Raw genomic sequence first — 17,407 nt, 5'->3', positions numbered from 1 at the left:
CTCTTTCCCTGGGCAGGCCTTCAGTGCCCACTGAATTGCAGTGGTGAAAGGGTGTGGCTTTGCCTCATTCCTGATCTTAGGGGACAGTATTGTCTCTCGCACCATCCAGCGTGATGTTCGCTGGGGACCTTTGGACGTGCTCTTAATCATGTTGAGGGGATTCCCATCTATTCTTCATTCACTGAGAGTTTTTAATCATGAATGGGTATTGAATTTGTCAGAAGTTTTTCTGAGTTGATTGAGATTTTATGGTTTTTCATATTTAGTCTGGTAATGTGTATCACATTGACTTCAAATGTTGAACCAACCTTGCATTCCTGGAACAGACCCCCTTTGGTTATGGTGTATTATCTGTTGTTCCTTTTATATATGTCTGGATTCAGTTTGCTAATATTTTGTTGAAGATTTTTACATGTGTGTTCCGAAAGGAGTACTGGTCTGTGGTTTCCTTTTTTGTACTGTTTTTGTCTGATGTTGGTGCTGGTATCAGGGTATTTGCTAACCTCATAAGATGATTTGAGAAGTATTCTTTCCTCTTCTGTTTTCTGGAAGATATTTTGTAGAATTGGTGTTATTTCTTCTTTTAATATCTGGTTAAACTCACCTGGAGTTTTCTTTTTCAGAAGTGTTTAACTATTAATTCAACTTGTTTAATAGATCAGGCTGTTGTTTGTCCTGGTGAGTTTGGGCAGTTTGTAGCTTTCAGGGATTTGGTACATGTAATCTCGGTTCTCAGATTCGTGTGCATTGCGTTATCTGTAGTATCCCTAATCATGTCGTTCCATGTCTGTGAGCTCTGTAGTGATGTTCCTTCTTTGATTCCTGATATGGGTCACTTTTGCCTTCTCTCTCTCTTTTTTCCTTTGTGTGGCTGGAGTTTCTGTCAATTGTATTACTCTTCCCAAAGAACCAGAATTTGGTTTTATTTTTTCTAATTGTTTCTTTATCTTCAGTTTCATTGTTCTGCTTTTATGCTCATTTCCTGCCTTCTCCCTTTGGGTTTAATTTGCTCTTTTCCTGGTGTCTTAAGGTAAAGCTTCGATTGTATAGTTGAAAATGTCTTTCTTTTCTAATATAAGCATTTAATGCTGTGAATTCTCCTCTCAGTACTGCTTTAGCTGCATTCCACAATTCTTGACATGTTGTTTTTCACTTTCATTCCACACAAACTACGTCTAATGTCCTTCCGGGCTTCCTCTTTGTCCTGTTGGTGATTTAGCAGTGTGTGGTTGAATTTCCCAAGTCGCTGGTGTTTTCCAGCTGTCCTTCTATTGCTGAGCTCTAGCTATAACTCCATTGTCGTCAGAGAACATATACTTTATGTGATTCTGGTTCTTTTACTTTGTGCGTGTGAAGCATTGTTTTATGGCCCAGGATGTGGTCTGTCCTGGTGAACGTTAACTGCTTTCATCCGTCTCCTTCTCTAGCTTTTTCCCTGGCCCTGCAGAATCAGAGCAGCCCCTGTGGTAGATGGACTGAGCTGTGAGAGTGGCGCCACCATGAGAGGGGTCCTGCTGGGCTCCCCTGCTTCACTGCTATGTGTCAGGGACTATCAGGGATGCACTGTGTCTGTCTCCAACCTGCAGCAGTCAAATAAGGGGCATCCCCTGCCTGGGAAGCCCTGGAGTCTGTCTCCTGGCCCCTCTGGGCTCAGTGGAGGGCAGATGACAGTCTCCAGGGAGACAGGCTGAGGTGAAGCCCAGCTGGGGTGGGTGGGGCCTGTGGGATGGGTGGGGCCATGTGGGTGGGCAGGACCTTGGAGAGGAGGGCGGCGGGGCCTCAAGTGGACCCTGAGGGCAGGGTCCCTGGGAGGCCTGTGCTCTGGCAGCTGGGAGTGGGATTCCCAAGCACTGGTACCCTGGTCCCTGGGGGCTTTCCGGGGTTTGTGGTCTCAGGTTTCCTGTCTGCCTGCCCGTGGACCCACCCAGACCACCTTCACCAGAGGGAGACCCTCTGCGGAGGGGTGCTTGGTCCGGCAGTCTGGGGGTGCTGATGGGTGCCCCCTACATGCAGGGACCCCGAAGATGGCTCCCAGCCTGGCCAGGCCTGGGCAAGGGCTCCTGGGATACGTGAGGGCCAGTCTCCATGAGTGACCGAGGTGCTGGGGTCAGAGAGCCCGCGGTTCAGTGGAGGCTGGGGCTGCTGCAGTTTGGGGCCTTCCTGGAGCATGAGAAGGCGTCGGAGTGCACGGTCACTGCTGAGCCCGTCTGTGCCCTTTGCAGGTTGTGCAGCCTGACCTTGAAGAAGCTGGTGGTCTTCAAGGAGCTGGAGAAGGAGCTCATCTCGGTGGTGATTGCTGTCAAGATGCAGGTGAGGGTCTGCCTGTGTCACTGGCCTGGGGCCACGAGGATGCCTGTGTTGCCCAGGAGATGAGAGGGGCACAGCCGCACCAGCAGCTGGACCCTTGCCTGTGCAGGAGGCCCCACCCTCCCGGGCACAGCAAAGGGCAGGCCACCAGGGTCCCGGGATGAGGGGCAAAGCAAGTGTGCTGAGCTCACCTGCAGATGGGCCCCATGCAGAAGCTGGGACAGACCCTCCCTGCTCCCTGCTCGCTCACCCCCGCACTGTGTGCCCCTCACCCGCCAGCCGTCCACCCAGGCCCAGCCTGACTGTGCTCACCTCTCGTTCCCAGGCCACAATACTCCATGTTCCTTGGGCCTCACAGGTCCTTCTTTCTGCCTTTGAACAAGTGTCGGTGTTTCAGGGGGACCCAGCTGCCCCAGCGCTCAGCGCCCCCTTCCCCAGCAGCCCTGGAGGAGGGCCCCATTAGCCATGCGAGCTGCCTTGGCCTTTTGGTGGCCCCGGAGGTGGGACGTGGGTCTCGGGCCTGGGCTGTACTTCGTGCAGCCCTTTGCAGCCGTGCGGCCGTGTGTCAGGCCCACTTTGTCAGGGCCCTCCCTCCCCCAGCACTGCTCACACGTGGCTTTGTGTGGCAGCTCCTGGAAGTGGGGATGCCCTGGGTTCAGCCCCTCGGCTGGGGCCCAGTGGGTATGGAGGCCTGTCCTGTTAGGACCCCCAGACCGTCGGCACCACGCAGGGCCGGGGTCCTGCTTCTCCCCCAGCCCCAGGCTGCTGGAGCCCAAGCTTGTGGCTGGCCTGTGGCTCCTCATGAGGCTCACCAGGGCCTCCTGGCCGGACCTCCAGGAGCAGCTCGTGGGCCTTGGGGCCAGGCTTTCCTCCAAACGGGGAGCTCAGGTTGGAGCCCAGCAGGCGCGAGGCCCGCCCTTCCCGGTCATTTGCCCTTACCAGAAAAGCAGTACACTGTTGAACAAAGACCCGAAGCTCCCCCACCGACGGAGCTGCCGCTCTCAGCGTGAAGCAGGCCGTGCCCGGCTGCACACCTGGGACGTGGGAAGATGCCCGCACGAGAACCAGCCCCGCCGGCCGTGCTCTGGGCCTCCTGGCTCGGGAGGGGTCGATGGCGCTCCAGGCCCTCAGAACAAGCTGGTTTGCCCATCCCTGGCCTCTGAAACCGGCACTGTTGACTCTGACACGACCGGCGCCCCGGCACTCTGGCCCCGTTCCTCCAGCTGCCCGCCCCTCGGTCCTGCCCCGGACCCCGTCATTATCGAGAACTCAGCCTCTGGTCAGGGTCCCAGGCCCCTTGGAGCCCCCTGCTCCTCCAGCTTGCCCGAGTGCCCCCATCGCCTGGGCCTGCGCCCCCAGTTGGCCGACACTCAGCTCCTTGCCTGCTTCTCCTGGGGCATCCTCTCCTGCCTGGGTCACCTGCCTTTCACACTGGCTCCTCAGCTGCCCCCCGCTCCCAGGCCCCTGTGTCCTGACTCCCAGAGGAAGCAGGCGAGCCGGCCTCCCCCGCTGACCCGAGTCTCCGTACGTGTGTTCACTGCTGCCCCCTCGCCCATCTGCGCATGGGTCCTCCTTGCCCGGGCACGGGCCCATCAGTTCAGGTCCTGGCCTGGATGGGATGAGACGTGCAGGAAACTGGGGGGAAACAGCTGTGAGGGACAGAGGGGAACGGGCCAGGGGGTGGGGAGAGCACCAGACCACACACGGGGAGCCTGCCCCTGGGAGAGCTAGGGCTGGGGGAGAGCTAGGGCTGGGGGGGCCCCTCGGTACACTCCGTGCTGGGAGTAGCTGCGGGCAGCACGGCCTCGGCACCAACGCCGCGTGCATGCAGAGGGCGGTGTCTCCAGCAAGGCTTCTTAGCCGCTCGACCACCCCACACTGGTGCCCACGCCCCTCCCTGTCACTCCCGTCAGCTCACACGTCTGTGTGGCTCACGTCTTTGTCCTGGACCCACACCCCACTCCCACTCTCACCCATTCCTCTGCACCCCTCATCTTGGTGAGACGCCTTGGGAGCTCCCGAGGCCACCCCTGGCCTCGTCAGCCGCGTGGTAACCTCTGTTCTCCGACCTGACTCTGTGAATCTGGCTCCTCGTGGGGCCCCCTGGACATGGGTTCACGGGGTTTGTCCTGCTGTGTCTGGCTTCCTGCACTTAGTGTAACATCTCCAAGGCTCGTCTATGTTGGGAGACCTAGTTTTAAAACAATACTATCATGAACATCTTTAATCCATTTGGAACTTATTTTGGTACGAGGTTTGAGGTTGGGACCTGTGGGGGGGGGTTAATTATTTTTTTAAATTAATTAATTGATTGATTGATTGATTGATTTTTGGCTGTGTTGGGTCTTTGTCGCTGCGCGCGGGCTTTCCCTAGTTGCGGCGAGTGGGGGCTACTCTTCGTTGCGGTGCGTGGGCTTCTCATTGCGGTGGCTTCTCTTGTTGTGGAGCATGGGCTCTAGGCATGTGGGCTTCAGTAGTTGTGGTGCGTGGGCTCAGTAGTTGTGGCTAGTGGGCTTTAGAGCGCAGGCTCAGTAGTTGTGGTGCACGGGCTTCAGTAGTTGTGGCACATGGGCTCAGTAGTTGTGGCTAGTGGGCTCTAGAGTGCAGGCTCAGTAGTTGGGGCGCACGGGCTCAGTTGCTCCGCGGCATGTGGGATCTTCCCGGACCAGGGCTCGAACCCGTGTCCCCTGCATCGGCAGGCAGATTCTTAACCACTGCACCACCAGGAAGCCCCTGGGACCTGTGTGTTTTAAACAGATGATTCACCACCCATGTGTCACAGCCATTTAGTGATTAGCTTTTCTTACCGACCTGAAGGCTCCTTATTACACACTAAGTTTGTTTTTACATGTGTCTGTGTGTTTTCTGAATCTAGTTCCAGGCTCATACTGCTCTCTCTGTCCTTGTGACGGTGCCGCTGGGCTTTGATTCCTGACCTTTGCACGCATTCTCCTCTCAGTGGGGAGGGGGCAGTCACCCCTCACCGTCCTGCTTTCCCAGGAGCGCGTGGCTTCTCGCACACCTGCTTGCCCAGCTGCATCTCTTGCTGCAGCTCCATCCTGCAGCTGTGTGAAATTGGGCAGTGACTGTTCTCAATCTCCTCTCTCACAGCTTAGCACAGGCTTCTAGAGGAGGACTTGGGGGTCAGAGGATATGGGATCTTCTAAGGCTCTGGATAAATCTCCCCGCGGGGCCTTTGGGAATCACACGCGCTCGGGCCTCACCGCCACCATCTGCGGGTCTTTGCCTGACAGTCTGAAGAGAACTGACAAGCCGACGTCTTCGCTGTTTCATTTTAAGATGCCTTCTTCTGAACTAGGAGATGTCTTGTTCTGTCCCAGGGCTCCAAGCGGATCCTGCGGTCCCACGAGATCGTGCTGCCCCCCAGTGGACAAGTGGAAACTGACCTGGCGCTGACGTTCTCCCTGCAGGTGGGCCTCCAGGGGGACCCCCCCCCACCCTCACCCTTCCCGCAGCCCCTGTGGCCACAGAGGTCCCCTCTCCCACAGGGCTCACTCTCCGAGGTTAGAAATATGCTTGCTTATTGGGTCGCATTCCCATGATGAAGAAAACGTAGTGAGGCCAAAACTCAGATGATCGGTTTAGGTCGCCTCATTCCTGTGTTTAGAAAAGCTGGGGGAGCGGGGGCTGAGGGAAGCCACTCAAAAAAACAACATTGTTTAAAAAAAGAAAAAGAAAGATGCGGAGGAACCTATGGAAACTCGGTGTCGCGAGTTCAAACCCCTTGGGAGTATTATTTTGGGGTGTGCTGGCGGTGAACGGGCTGTTTAGACCGGGAGCCCCCCACCGTGTGAAGCAGAGGCCCCCCGGGTCGGGGGCGTGAGTAGATCAGCCCTCCCCCGCCCGCAGCCTCCTCACCCCCCCGCCCCACCCCCCGCGTCTCTTTGCATAATTAAGATCGGCATTATTTAAATTCAGTGGACGTAGCTCTGGCTGAACACACTTGCTGTATTTAGTATCAGCGCTTTCCCGATACATTAAACTCCTCCATTCTCCCTGTGAGCGTAGAAGACAGGGCCGCGCTTTGGAGAGTCTGCGCGAACCCTGCGCGTCCGCCCCTGCGCGTCGCCTCTGCGCGAACCCTGCGCGTCCGCCCCTGCGCGTCGCCTCTGCGCGAACCCTGCGCGTCCGCCCCTGCGCGTCCGCCCCTGCGCGTCCGCCCCTGCGCGTCGCCTCTGCGCGAACCCTGCGCGTCCGCCCCTGCGCGTCGCCTCTGCGCGAACCCTGCGCGTCCGCCCCTGCGCGTCGCCTCTGCGCGAACCCTGCGCGTCGCCTCTGCGCGAACCCTGCGCGTCCGCCCCTGCGCGTCGCCTCTGCGCGAACCCTGCGCGTCCGCCCCTGCGCGTCGCCTCTGCCCTCCCCCAAGACCACCTCACCGGGCTGTGCCTGGCTCCGCTGGAGCCCAGACCCACAGCAGCTTTGGGGTTTTTTTATTATTTTTATTTTTTGGCCATGCCCCGAGGCATATGGGATCTTAGTTCCCCGGCCAAACCCACACCCCCTGCAGTGGAAGGCGGGGGGGGGGGGGTCTTAACCCCTGGACCACCAGAGAACTCCCCGGGAGTCAGGTTTACGGAGTATGATTTCCAAAATGTACAGTTCACTGTATTTAAGTTTACGGCTTCGTGGTGCACAGGTATGTAACCGCCACCGCAGTCAAGGTGGAGGGCAGTCCCATCATGCCCCAGCTTTTAAAGGAGGTTTTTATTTGTGAACCTTGAGGAAGCGTGCACGTCTGCTGTGTGCACACGACCTCTGCAGTGTGTAAAAGCCCTGCGGTCCCACGAGCAGGCGCAGGCGGCCTGGACCTGGAGTGCTGGGTGGGCACGGCCCACTGGACCGCCAGACGGAAGCACCGCTGAGCAGTTACTGCACGTCCACAGATGCGCAGGCCCCTCCCGAGGGCCTGGCCATGTGGCACACATCTGCCACCAGGAGCTGTTCCTGGTGACCGAGGCCCTTGGTGACCAGCAGGGAGGGAACCCTGGGGCTTGGGTGCCTGAGACCTCGTGGGTGTCGGTGGGCGTGGCTGCCTTCAGAGCTGTGACCCGCCCCCTCCTTCTCCCGCAGTACCCCCACTTCTTGAAAAGAGAAGGCAACAAGCTTCAGATCATGTTGCAGCGAAGAAAGCGGTACAAGAACCGGACGATCCTGGGCTACAAAACGCTGGCGGCTGGCTCCATCAACATGGCCGAGGTCAGGGTGGCTGGGCGGCGGCCACACCTCCCTCCTGTGCCCCCCGGGGGGGCATCGCTCCGGGCACCCTTGTCCCACGCTGTCCCTCCTGGATGTCCTGCTCGGCGGGACGGGGGCTCCCTGGGGTGGGTGGACACATGCTGGTGTGGGTCAGAGGGGCTGCCAGCTCCTTTTTTAACTTGGCTTTTTCACTGATGGTGATAGGTGATGTTACTTTTCTCAAAATTCTTACTTTCTTACTTGACTAAGGAGTTGGCCCCCCCAAATTAAAAAAGAATCTGGTCCATAAAACCCCAGCATCTAGGTGTGATCAAATGACCCAAAAGGCAGCTTCTGAAACGCAGAGGCACGCATTCGCTGGGTTATCATGATGAGACCCCATCAAGGTGAATGGCTTGGGCGTCTGGGACCAGCGCGGGGCTCAGGCCGGCGCCAGGCGGGGGACGCAGGGGGACTCTGCCGCTCTCCCCAGCTTATTTGATTCTCTCATGATCAGAACGGCCGCAGGGCTTCATCATCCTGGTGGGCCAAACCTGGTGCATGTCAGCTCCACGGCACCAGAGCCCTGGCTTGCACTGGGGGCCCGGTCCTCCTTGGTCTCCCAGGGACACGGGTTCCTGGGGTTGAGTCCCGAGAGTCGGTGGCTGTGTCTGGACTGGCCCCTGCGTGGCTTCACACACTGCTCGCTGCCACCGACCCTCCTCCCTGATGGCCTCCAGTCCTTAGGGGCGGGGCCTGGCTGAGCTCCCAGCCCGGCCCGGTGTGCTCCCTCCCAGCCCATCCACCCTGCTCCCGTGTCTCCTCTCTTGGCCCATCCACTGGCCCCCTGTCCTCGTGTCCTCCTGCACCGCCCCCTGCCGCCGTGCTTGCCCTGCGGAGTGCACCCTCTGTCGTCACCGCCAGGGGAAAGCCCGCCCGCCCCCCAGCGTGTGCCGCCCCGCAGGGTGAGGCTGGTGAGGCCTCTAGAGCCGCGCCCTGCCCACAGGTGCTGCAGCACCCCTGCGAGGGCGGCCAGGTGCTGAGCCTTTGCAGCAACATCAAGGAGGCCGCGGTCAAGGTGGCCGAGATCTGGATCTTCGCCCTGTCCAGCCAGCCTATCGACCACGAGGACAGCACCATGCAGGCCGGCCCCAAGGCCAAGTCCACCGGTGAGAGCAGCTGCGGGCAGCGTTTCTGCCACGGATGCTGCCTGCTGGCCACTGGCCCGTGGGCTCGAGAGGTTGGGGAGGGGATGTGAGGGTCTGCGGCTACTCTCTGGGCTGAGGGCGTGTCAGCCCTGCCTTCGCGCTGGGACATGGTCAGGAAGCAGGTCACGGGGTCGACCATGGTGCCTTCCAGGGTCTGGCACGGTCGTGGTGTGGGCTGTCACCTCCGTCGCAGTCGGGGTCACCATCTCCTCTGAGGCGAGGGTGGGCCAGTGGGGACCTAGTCGAGCAGGAGACCCGGTTTGAGCCCTGTGACGGGCAGCAGGGCTGGGGGCCATGGTGGGGGGGCTACAGTGCAGCCCCTGCCCCCTCGACAGTCCACCTGCCGCGTGCGGGGCTGTGTCCTCGTGGCTCCCCTGCACGCCGGGGGCGGGGGGCAGTCACTGGGGCGCCACCTTATTGCTGGGACACGGGCTGGAACGTCGAGGCGCCCTCCCTTCCTTCTGCTCACCCCGCAGATAACTACTCCGAGGAGGAGTACGAGAGCTTCTCCTCTGAGCAGGAAGCCAGCGACGACGCCGTGCAGGGGCAGGTAACGCGGGGCCCGGGGGGCACTGGCCTCGAGGCTCCCAGCGCCCCGTGCCCAGCCCCTGCCAGACCCCCAGCAGCTGCGCAGCCCGCCGTGGACGGGCCCAGGCCCTCCCAGAGCCACTGTTGCCAGGGTAGCAGGGGGCATAGGGGGCTGGGAGCCTGGTCCCCGTCCCCAGGGCTGGAGGGTGTCAGCAGACGCGCTGGGACGCCCAGGAGACCAGTCCCTTCCCCAGGCCGCCCAAGGAGGCCGCCCGTCCATGTGGGTCGGCCCTGGGCCAGGCGCACAGCAGGCAGGGGCGGGGTCCCACGTGTACTGAGGGTGGCCTGGCCCCAGGTGCCACGTGTCTCTGCAGGATTTGGACGAGGATGACTTCGACGTGGGGAAGCCCAAGAAGCAACGGCGATCGATAGTAAGAACGACGTCCATGACCAGGGTCGGTGGAAACTGGTTTTACTAACACTGGGGAAGGGCAGGGGGTGGGGGCCCGGGGTGGGGGCGGGGCAGGACGTGAGGCAGCCTGCCCTGGGGTCGCCTGGGCACATGCGCTGCCCCCCGTGGTTTCTTCAGAGGCCCAGTCTCTTCCCCAAATACAGCGTGAAGGCGGGGAACCCCATGCCACGGCCTTGCCCTGGGCGGGGGGCTGTGGCCTACAGCCCAGAGGACAGGGGGCAAGGCCACTCTTGGAGCAGAGCCGAGGGCCGGTCCCCTGCTGCTTGGCCCAGACACGCCCAGTGTGAGGCCAGCCCCCGCCCCCGGCTCTGCTCTGTGCCCAGGGGCTTGGAAGGGCTGCCAGGCTCCTCCTTTCGGAGGGAAGTCCAGGCAGGGGCCGTGGCCCATCATGAATCGTGCAGCCCCAGTGCCAGAGCTCCTGGGCGAGCTCACAGTGCTGAGCCACTCTGCCTTGTGGCCCCAGGCCAGGCCAGCTCTAAGGGAGACCCGGGAAGCCCCGGTGCTGATGGCCCAGCCCAGCCCCAGAAACCACTGCCCCCCCCGGCCATGCTGGGAGACCGTGGGCTGGTCCCCGTATACCGGGTGAAGCGCGTGTTCTGGACCGTGGTGTGGAGGCCCGCACGCTGCTGTGACAGTACCTGTCTGAGCCTCAGGTCCAGGACCCGAGGCCCAACTTCTGTGGAGGGGGCGTGGGCCTCCTTTTGGGTGGCCTCGGTCGGAGGCCAGTGGCCAGGGCAGCACCAGGAGAGATGGGCTCAGGCTCCAATGCGCCCTGACCACGCCCTAGGTCCCGAGGAGGGAGGGCGGGGGCCTCACTGGCACAGAGGCTTCTGGAACAACCGTAAGATATGCCCTCCCTGCGGCTCCCCTTCGCCGGCTCTGAGGCTGACAGCTCCTCTCTGGGTCCATTTCTAAGTCTGACCACAGCTGTGGTTTCAGATGCTTGTGAAAACGCTTACTGTTGTTAAAGTGCCAGCAGCCGTGTTCAAGTTCATAGGTGTTGCCGCGTGTTTGAGCTGTGCCCCCTGCCTGCGGAGGCCGCCCTCACGGTGCAGCCTGGTGCCGGCCCCACTGTGTCCTCCGGGAAGCGGCTGCAAGGGTTCTGATGCCGTCCTCCTTGTCTTGCAGCAACAAAACTTCAAGCAGAAGGTCGTGGCCCTGCTGCGGAGATTTAAAGTTTCCGATGAGGTGAGTGAGCAGCCCCTCCCCCCGTGGCAGTCCCGCGTCCGCTGGCGGGAGGGCTCTGGAGGCCAGTCCCGGCAGGTCCCGCTCTGCTGTTCGCTGCCCCCGTGGCCCTCTGGACGTCACTGCCTTCTCCAGGAGCGAGGGTGATGGTGGCGCCTGCCCCCGGGGACGCTCGAGGGGCAGGCAGAGGCCCCAGGCGATGCCTGCTGTGTTTCTTGACAGCTTTTGCTGAACAGACCTGGGGGAGAGCGCACATTGTCTTTGCGGGGTGTGGCCACGGCTCTTTGTGTTCTGTGTTTTTTTATCAATTAACTTTATTTTTTAGGGCAGTTTTAGGTTCACAGCAAAACTGAGTACAGTTTCCCCATGTGCCCTGTCACCCCACACACTGCCTCCCCATGAGCAACATACTATGTGTTTTAAAATTTATTCTTTTAGCTTTTTTCTAGTCTCCAAACGATGACTTTGTGTAACTGTGATAACCAGAAAAAAAAAAAAACTTTTTTTTTTTTAATGTGATCAGAGGAAACTTAGTCCCCAGGTTCTGGACCCACCCAGGAGAGGTGGCATTTAAGTATCAAAGCCCCGAGACATCGTCATCACATGTGTCATGATGGCCCGTAAAGCAAGCTGTGTGCTTCCCGGAAGCCGCGACTGTGCGCCCACGCGCAGTGGTGGGGCATCCTCTTGCAGCAGCTCTTAGCAGGTCAGCTGCTCGAAATGGGCCCGGCTCAGCCACGGTCCTTCCCACACTGACCCACAGCGTCAACATGATTCCTATCAAATCGCCAGCTGCCTTTTTGCAGAAACCAGCCAGCTAGTCCTGAAACTTATGTGGAAATGCGAGGGACCCAGAATCAACAAAACAATCGTGAAAAAGCACAAGTTGGAGGACTCACCTGTCCATTTTCAAAACTTACCAAAAGCTACTGTCATCAGACTGTGATGGGTCAATGAAGTAAGGATAAGAGTCCAGAAAGAAATCCTTCTGTTTATGATCAGTTGATTTTCGACAAGGTGCGAACACCATTCAGTGGGGAGAAAAGTAGCCTTTTCAGCAAATAGTGCTGGAACAATTGGATATCTGCATACAAAAGAATGAAGTTGGACCCCTACCTCATGCCACAGCCTACAAAAATTAACTCAAAATGGGTCAAAGATCTAAATGTGCAAGTTACAACTATAGACCTCTTAGAAGAAAACAGGGGTATTTGTGTCTTGGGTCAGGCAATGGTTTTTTAGATAACGACACCAAAAGCATGAGCAAACGAAGAAAAAATAGGTAAGTTGGACTACATCAAAATTTAAACCTGCTGTGCTTACAACAATACCATCAAGAAAATGAAACAACAGCCCACAGAATGGGAAAAATTTTTTGCACATCATATATCTGGGGCTTCCCTGGTGGCGCAGTGGTTAAGAATCCTCCTGCCAATGCAGGGGACATGGGTTTGAGCCCTGGTCTGGGAAGATCCCACATGCCGCGGAGCAACTAAGCCCGTGCACCACAACTACTGAGCCTGCACTCTAGAGCCCTCGAGCCACAACTACTGAGCCCGCGAGCCACAGCTACTGAAGCCCGTGTGCCTAGAGCCCGTGCTCAGCAGCAAGAGAAGCCACCGCGATTAGAGGCCCGCGCACCGCAACTAGAGAAAGCCCGCACACAGCAACGAAGACCCAACGCAGCCAAAAATAGATAAAATAAAATTTTTAAAAAAATCATATATCTGGTAAGAGACTTGTATCCAGAATACATAAAGAACACTTACAACTCAAAAACAGAACAATGCAGTTAAAAAATTAATTGTCCACTTTAAAAATTGGGCTAAGGATCTGACTAGATAGTTCTCCAAAGAAGAAATACAGACAGCCAATCAGCCCGTGAAGAGATGCTTGGCATCTCTAGTCTTTGGGGAACACAGATCAGAACCACAGACCCCTCTTAATACCCACTAGGGCGGCCGTCACCAGCAACACGGAAGATAAGTGTCGACAAGGGTGTGTAACAGTGGGAACCCTCACACGTGCTGGAGGGAACGGAAGCGGTGCAGCCACTGTGGAGAACAGGCCAGCGGTGCCTCGGAAAGCTTGCCAGGCACCCAGCAGTCCCACTGCTGAGTACTTCCCTACGAGAGATGGAAACACATCCACACGTTTATCACGTCCACCGATAAACAGTCATAGGAGCTTCACCTGTAGTGCTGACGCTGGGAGCATCGCCCTGTCCTCCACCGGCCGTTGGTCAGACATACTGTGACCCCTCCCGTGGGTGGCCCACTATCAAGAAGGAGCAGGCTGTGGGCAAACACACTTACACACACAAACACACACACACACACACACACACACACACGTCACGCTGAGTGAGGGGAGGCTGCACGCGGAGCAGTTCCATTCATGTGCCATCCTGGGAAAGGCCCGGTGCACGGGGCTGGGTGAGGGGACCGTCGGGGGCAGGGGGTGCCTGGGGAGGGAAACCTTTTACATCCTGATCGTCGTGGTGCCACACCACAGCACACACTGTCATAGCACCGCTTGGTGCTCTAAAGGGTGCGTTGGGGTGTTAAAGCTTCCGAGGCTGGAGAGAAGAGCCCCCTGCACAGCGCCCGGGTGACCGGAGGTCCCCCGGGGACTGGCTGGTGGCACAGGCTGGAGGAGGGGTGCTGGGCGGCCGTGCACCCTCCTCCCGTCTGTCCCTCAGGAGCCCCTTCCCACCGGGCCAGCCTCACACCTCTGATCCCACGTAGGTCCTGGACTCGGAGCAGGACCCTGCAGAGCATGTCCCCGAGGTGGAGGAGGACCTGGACCTTCTGTACGACACGCTGGACATGGAGAACCCCAGTGACAGCGGCCCCGACATGGAGGACGATGACAGCGTCCTCAGCACCCCCAAGCCAAAGCTCAGGTGGGCACAGCCGCTGGCCGGCATATGCCACCACGCTGGGACACAGTGGACACGGCCGTCTGCCTTCAAAGCCAGAGGTTGGCAGAGGCCAGCCCAGGAGGATGTCCATCTGGGGGGTTGTCGGGGCCGGAGGGAAAGGTGGTTTGTGAGAAAGCAGGCCCTCGAGGGTGCAGGCTCTGGGGAGGGGAGGGCAGGAGCCGCGGACCGCAACGGTGCCTCAGGTGTGAGAAGTGGTGAAGTGACAGGGTCCAGTTTGCATCTGGAAAAGGTCTCTCTGGGATCTCCTGGGAGCAGCTCGGGTCATCCCTGCAGGAGGCCATGGTGTTGGGGCAGGAGGGGGCCAGGCCAGGAAGTTGTGTGGAAGGCAGGGGCCCTGGGCGGGGGCGGGGGCAATGTGGGCTGGGGAGGGGGTGCTGGCTGGGCATCACAGGAGGAGACCGGTGAGCGCGGGCCCACAGGGCTCTCCGTCCGATGCGGAGATGAGGGGCGTGCTGGGGCCGCCCCCCAGGGGCACGGGTGCGGCGTGGCTGGTGCTGGAAGGGAGCCTGGGGGACAGGTGATGTGGGCGCTGATGCCCGGCCTGGTGGAGAGAGCGCACGGGTCTGAGTCCACGTCAGGAGCCGGTGGGGGTGGAGGGGGTCCAAGTCAGAGGCGGGGAGGTCTGTGGACCGGTTGGTTTTTAAACTTAAAACAAGCATAAGTCAGACACAGGGAAGCACACACGAGAAAGGGCTGGCCATGCTGTCACCTGCTCTCTGGCTCCCGCTGCACCCTCGCACACCCACCTCCCAGTGCAGCGTCCCCAGCTGCTGACCAGTGACCTTTGACTCAACTGCCCAGTTACCCTCCTCTGGGAGGTTGGAGACTGTGGGCTCAAGTCAGGGTGTCAGCCACTGGCCTCCTGGGGGCTCAGCCAGGCGGCTGCGGGACGGGGCTCCTGCCTCCCTTCTACCTGCTGCCCCCTCCACCTTTAAGGCCGGCACGGTGGTCGTGTCCTTCGGTATTTGCCCCCCGACCCCTCTCTGCCTTCAGTTGGAGAAGGTCTCTACTTTTATCAGCCGCCGTGATTACCTCGGCCGCCTGGCTGACTCGGGGCCGTCCCCGCCTGTAGCTCCCTCCGTAATGTTAGCTGTGCCTGTAGTGCGAGCCCTGGCCAGCCCGAGTCCCAGTCCTGGGGCTGAGGCGTGGCATCTCAGGCCTGACCCTCCTGCCACGCACTGTGGTCCTGCCCCACGTGGCTTCCTCACCAGACACTGCCTGAGTCCCGTCCCTTGTTTTAGCTTGACCTTCAGCTCCTGCAAGCTGGCTGTGGGTTCCCCACCAGACAGGCCTCCAGCCTGGGTGTCGGGTGCAGCTGTCAACGTGTGCCACTGGCCACCCCGCCAGGGCCGAGGCCGAGAGCGGATGGGGTTTGGGGGCACAGGTCTGCAGCTTCTCTCAGGCCCTCGGTGTCCTCGCCTGTGCCGTGGTCCTCGAGGGTGGGGGCCCTGCTGCGCATCTGACCCCGCCAGGCGCAGTGGCTGCGCCTTCAGCTCGGGGAGGTACTGGAGAATAATGCGCTCTCCGTCCGCGCCACCCAGGCCGTACTTCGAAGGCCTGTCCCACTCCAGCTCGCAGACAGAGATCGGGAGCATCCACAGTGCCCGGAGCCAGAAGGAGCCTCCGAGTCCGGTGAGCGGCCCGGAGCCAGGCAGCCCCGTGCTCCCACTGGGGTCCTCGGGTGGGGGTGGGGCGCGCCCTGATCCTTCCTGTCTGTCTGAGTCCCTCGAGGCAGCTTGCACATTGGTGCCGGACCAACCCAAGGCCGAGCGCGCCCCTGGTTTCTGGTGTGGCCCGAGTCCCCCTGCCAGGTTCCAGATGACGGTCGTGGGGTGACCCTGAACCCACAGCCCAGGAAGTCCTGGCCAGTCTCCCCAGGCTGCCTCCAAGCCCAGAACCCCCTGCCCAGAGGTGAGCCAGCCTCGGTGCCGTGGTCGGACACAGCCTGATTCCCTCCCGTCTCGTCCACACAGGCCGACGTGCCCGAGAAGATGCGGGCCCTCGGAGGGAAGCAGCCAAGTGACAGCATCTCCGATTCCGTGGCCCACGTAAGCAGGCGGGGCCACGTTCACGGGTGCCAACATACAGCCCACTTACATGGTGCCTTTAGGGGTCTGATCCCTGACTGGCAGGTCCTCCTGCTTCCGCCACCCAGAACCTGTGCACAGAACCACGAGGGCGCCCCTGAACTCACCCCCACCCCAGGGAGGGTGCCCGGTTTCACCCCATGCCAGGGGAACGGTTAGGGCCCCCCAGATTCACCCCACCCCAGGGGGACGGTCAGGGCCCCCTGGATTCACCCCCACCCCCGGGGGACGGTCAGGGCCCCCTGGATTCACCGCACCCCAGGGGGATGGTCAAGGCCCGCCCTGGATTCACCCCAGCTCTGGGGGTCAGCAGGCGTCCCCACGCTTTCCTGTCAGGCATGGCCCATGAACACCATGGCTGGTTCCTGCTGCCCTTGTGAGGGTTCTTAGGGAAGGTCCAGAGGAGGTTTGGGGAGGGTTGGTGCTGGTCTCCCGGTGGCAGCCAGGACTGGGAGCCCTGTGGTTGAAGGGTGAAGTAAGCTCGCTTCCCAGGGCAGCACGTGGCCGTGTCCACACGCAGGGAGCCACCAGACCAAGAGAGGCCTAAGCAGTCTCACCCAAACCAAGGCCTGTCTGGCACAGGAGTGCATGGCCGAGAGGAGGCCCCGGAGGGGCGTGTGTTCCTGACCAGCGCCATTCTCTGTCCATCAGAGCGCACCCGCCCCGGGGGAGCAGCCAGCCCAGCCCGAGGACAGCCCGGAGGTGGAGACCTCTGCCCTGGACCTGTTCACCGAGAAGCTGCCACCCAGCGGGCGGATCACCAAGACAGAGTCTCTGGTCATTCCCTCCACCAGGTGACTGGCCGCCCAGGGAGGCCATCAGCCCGGCGATGCCTGTGTGGGCCAGTGTGGGAGGGAACGTCTGACCGGATGAGCGTCACCTGGGAAGCACTCAGGTCCCCAGGCCCGTCCCGGGAGGTCCACGTTGGACCCCCACCCCCCATCCACACCAAACTAGGCGCCTGCAGGTCTGACCGGGCCGAGGTGTGGCTGCCTGCTCCAAGGGCAGGGGAGGCCCCGCTGTCCTTGACTCACGTTCTGCTGGACCAGGGACTGTACGAGTGGAGCAGGGCTTGTGCTAGGTGCCGCTGCTCCCGTGGTGCTGGGCGCCAGAGCATGTAGGGTGTGCCCTGCTGAGCCCACGCGCTCTGCGTCGGGAGAGCTGGACCCAGCACCTGTGTGGACGAGCACAGCAGCCCTCACGAAGTGTGAGGGGTCCAGCACAGGACGTCTGTGGGCCCGGGTCCTGAGGCCCCTGCCTCCCAGAGTGGGTCATGTAATTGGGTGAGCGCTGCATCAAAAGCTGGGGTCTGAGTTGCAGTGGTCTCAGGTGGCTTCCTGGTGGTGGACGAGCCTTCTGGGTCCCTCCCGTGCCCTCTTCCCCTCCCCCACCTCGGGCAGGTCCTTGATCCGGCTCTGCTGCTCCTTCCTTGGGCGCCCACCCTCGCCCTCTGAGTTGTCCTGCGTGGTCACCTCTCCCC

The 17,407-nt window shown here is 60.3% G+C and overlaps 1 protein-coding gene across 2 annotated transcripts in view; it reads left to right on the top strand.

Annotated features, from left to right (window-relative positions):
* PACS2 (phosphofurin acidic cluster sorting protein 2) overlaps positions 1–17,407 on the top strand; it is a 59,968-nt gene that overhangs the window by 30,864 nt on the left and 11,697 nt on the right. For both annotated transcript variants that reach the window (XM_007451952.1, XM_007451953.1), the window contains exons 2-12: positions 2,223–2,310; positions 5,649–5,738; positions 7,399–7,524; positions 8,510–8,672; positions 9,188–9,261; positions 9,614–9,694; positions 10,840–10,899; positions 13,644–13,801; positions 15,382–15,472; positions 15,814–15,888; positions 16,579–16,721. In XM_007451952.1, coding sequence (XP_007452014.1) covers positions 2,223–2,310; positions 5,649–5,738; positions 7,399–7,524; positions 8,510–8,672; positions 9,188–9,261; positions 9,614–9,694; positions 10,840–10,899; positions 13,644–13,801; positions 15,382–15,472; positions 15,814–15,888; positions 16,579–16,721 — 1,149 coding nt within the window. The remainder of the gene's footprint in view (positions 1–2,222; positions 2,311–5,648; positions 5,739–7,398; positions 7,525–8,509; positions 8,673–9,187; positions 9,262–9,613; positions 9,695–10,839; positions 10,900–13,643; positions 13,802–15,381; positions 15,473–15,813; positions 15,889–16,578; positions 16,722–17,407) is intronic.

The sequence above is a fragment of the Lipotes vexillifer genome, unplaced genomic scaffold (assembly GCF_000442215.2).
Source record: "Lipotes vexillifer unplaced genomic scaffold, Lipotes_vexillifer_v1.1 scaffold3102, whole genome shotgun sequence".
NCBI classification, from domain to species: Eukaryota; Metazoa; Chordata; class Mammalia; order Artiodactyla; family Lipotidae; genus Lipotes; species Lipotes vexillifer.
The sequence above is the reverse complement of the archived record's forward strand: the minus strand, read 5'-3'. Positions and strand labels throughout refer to the sequence as shown.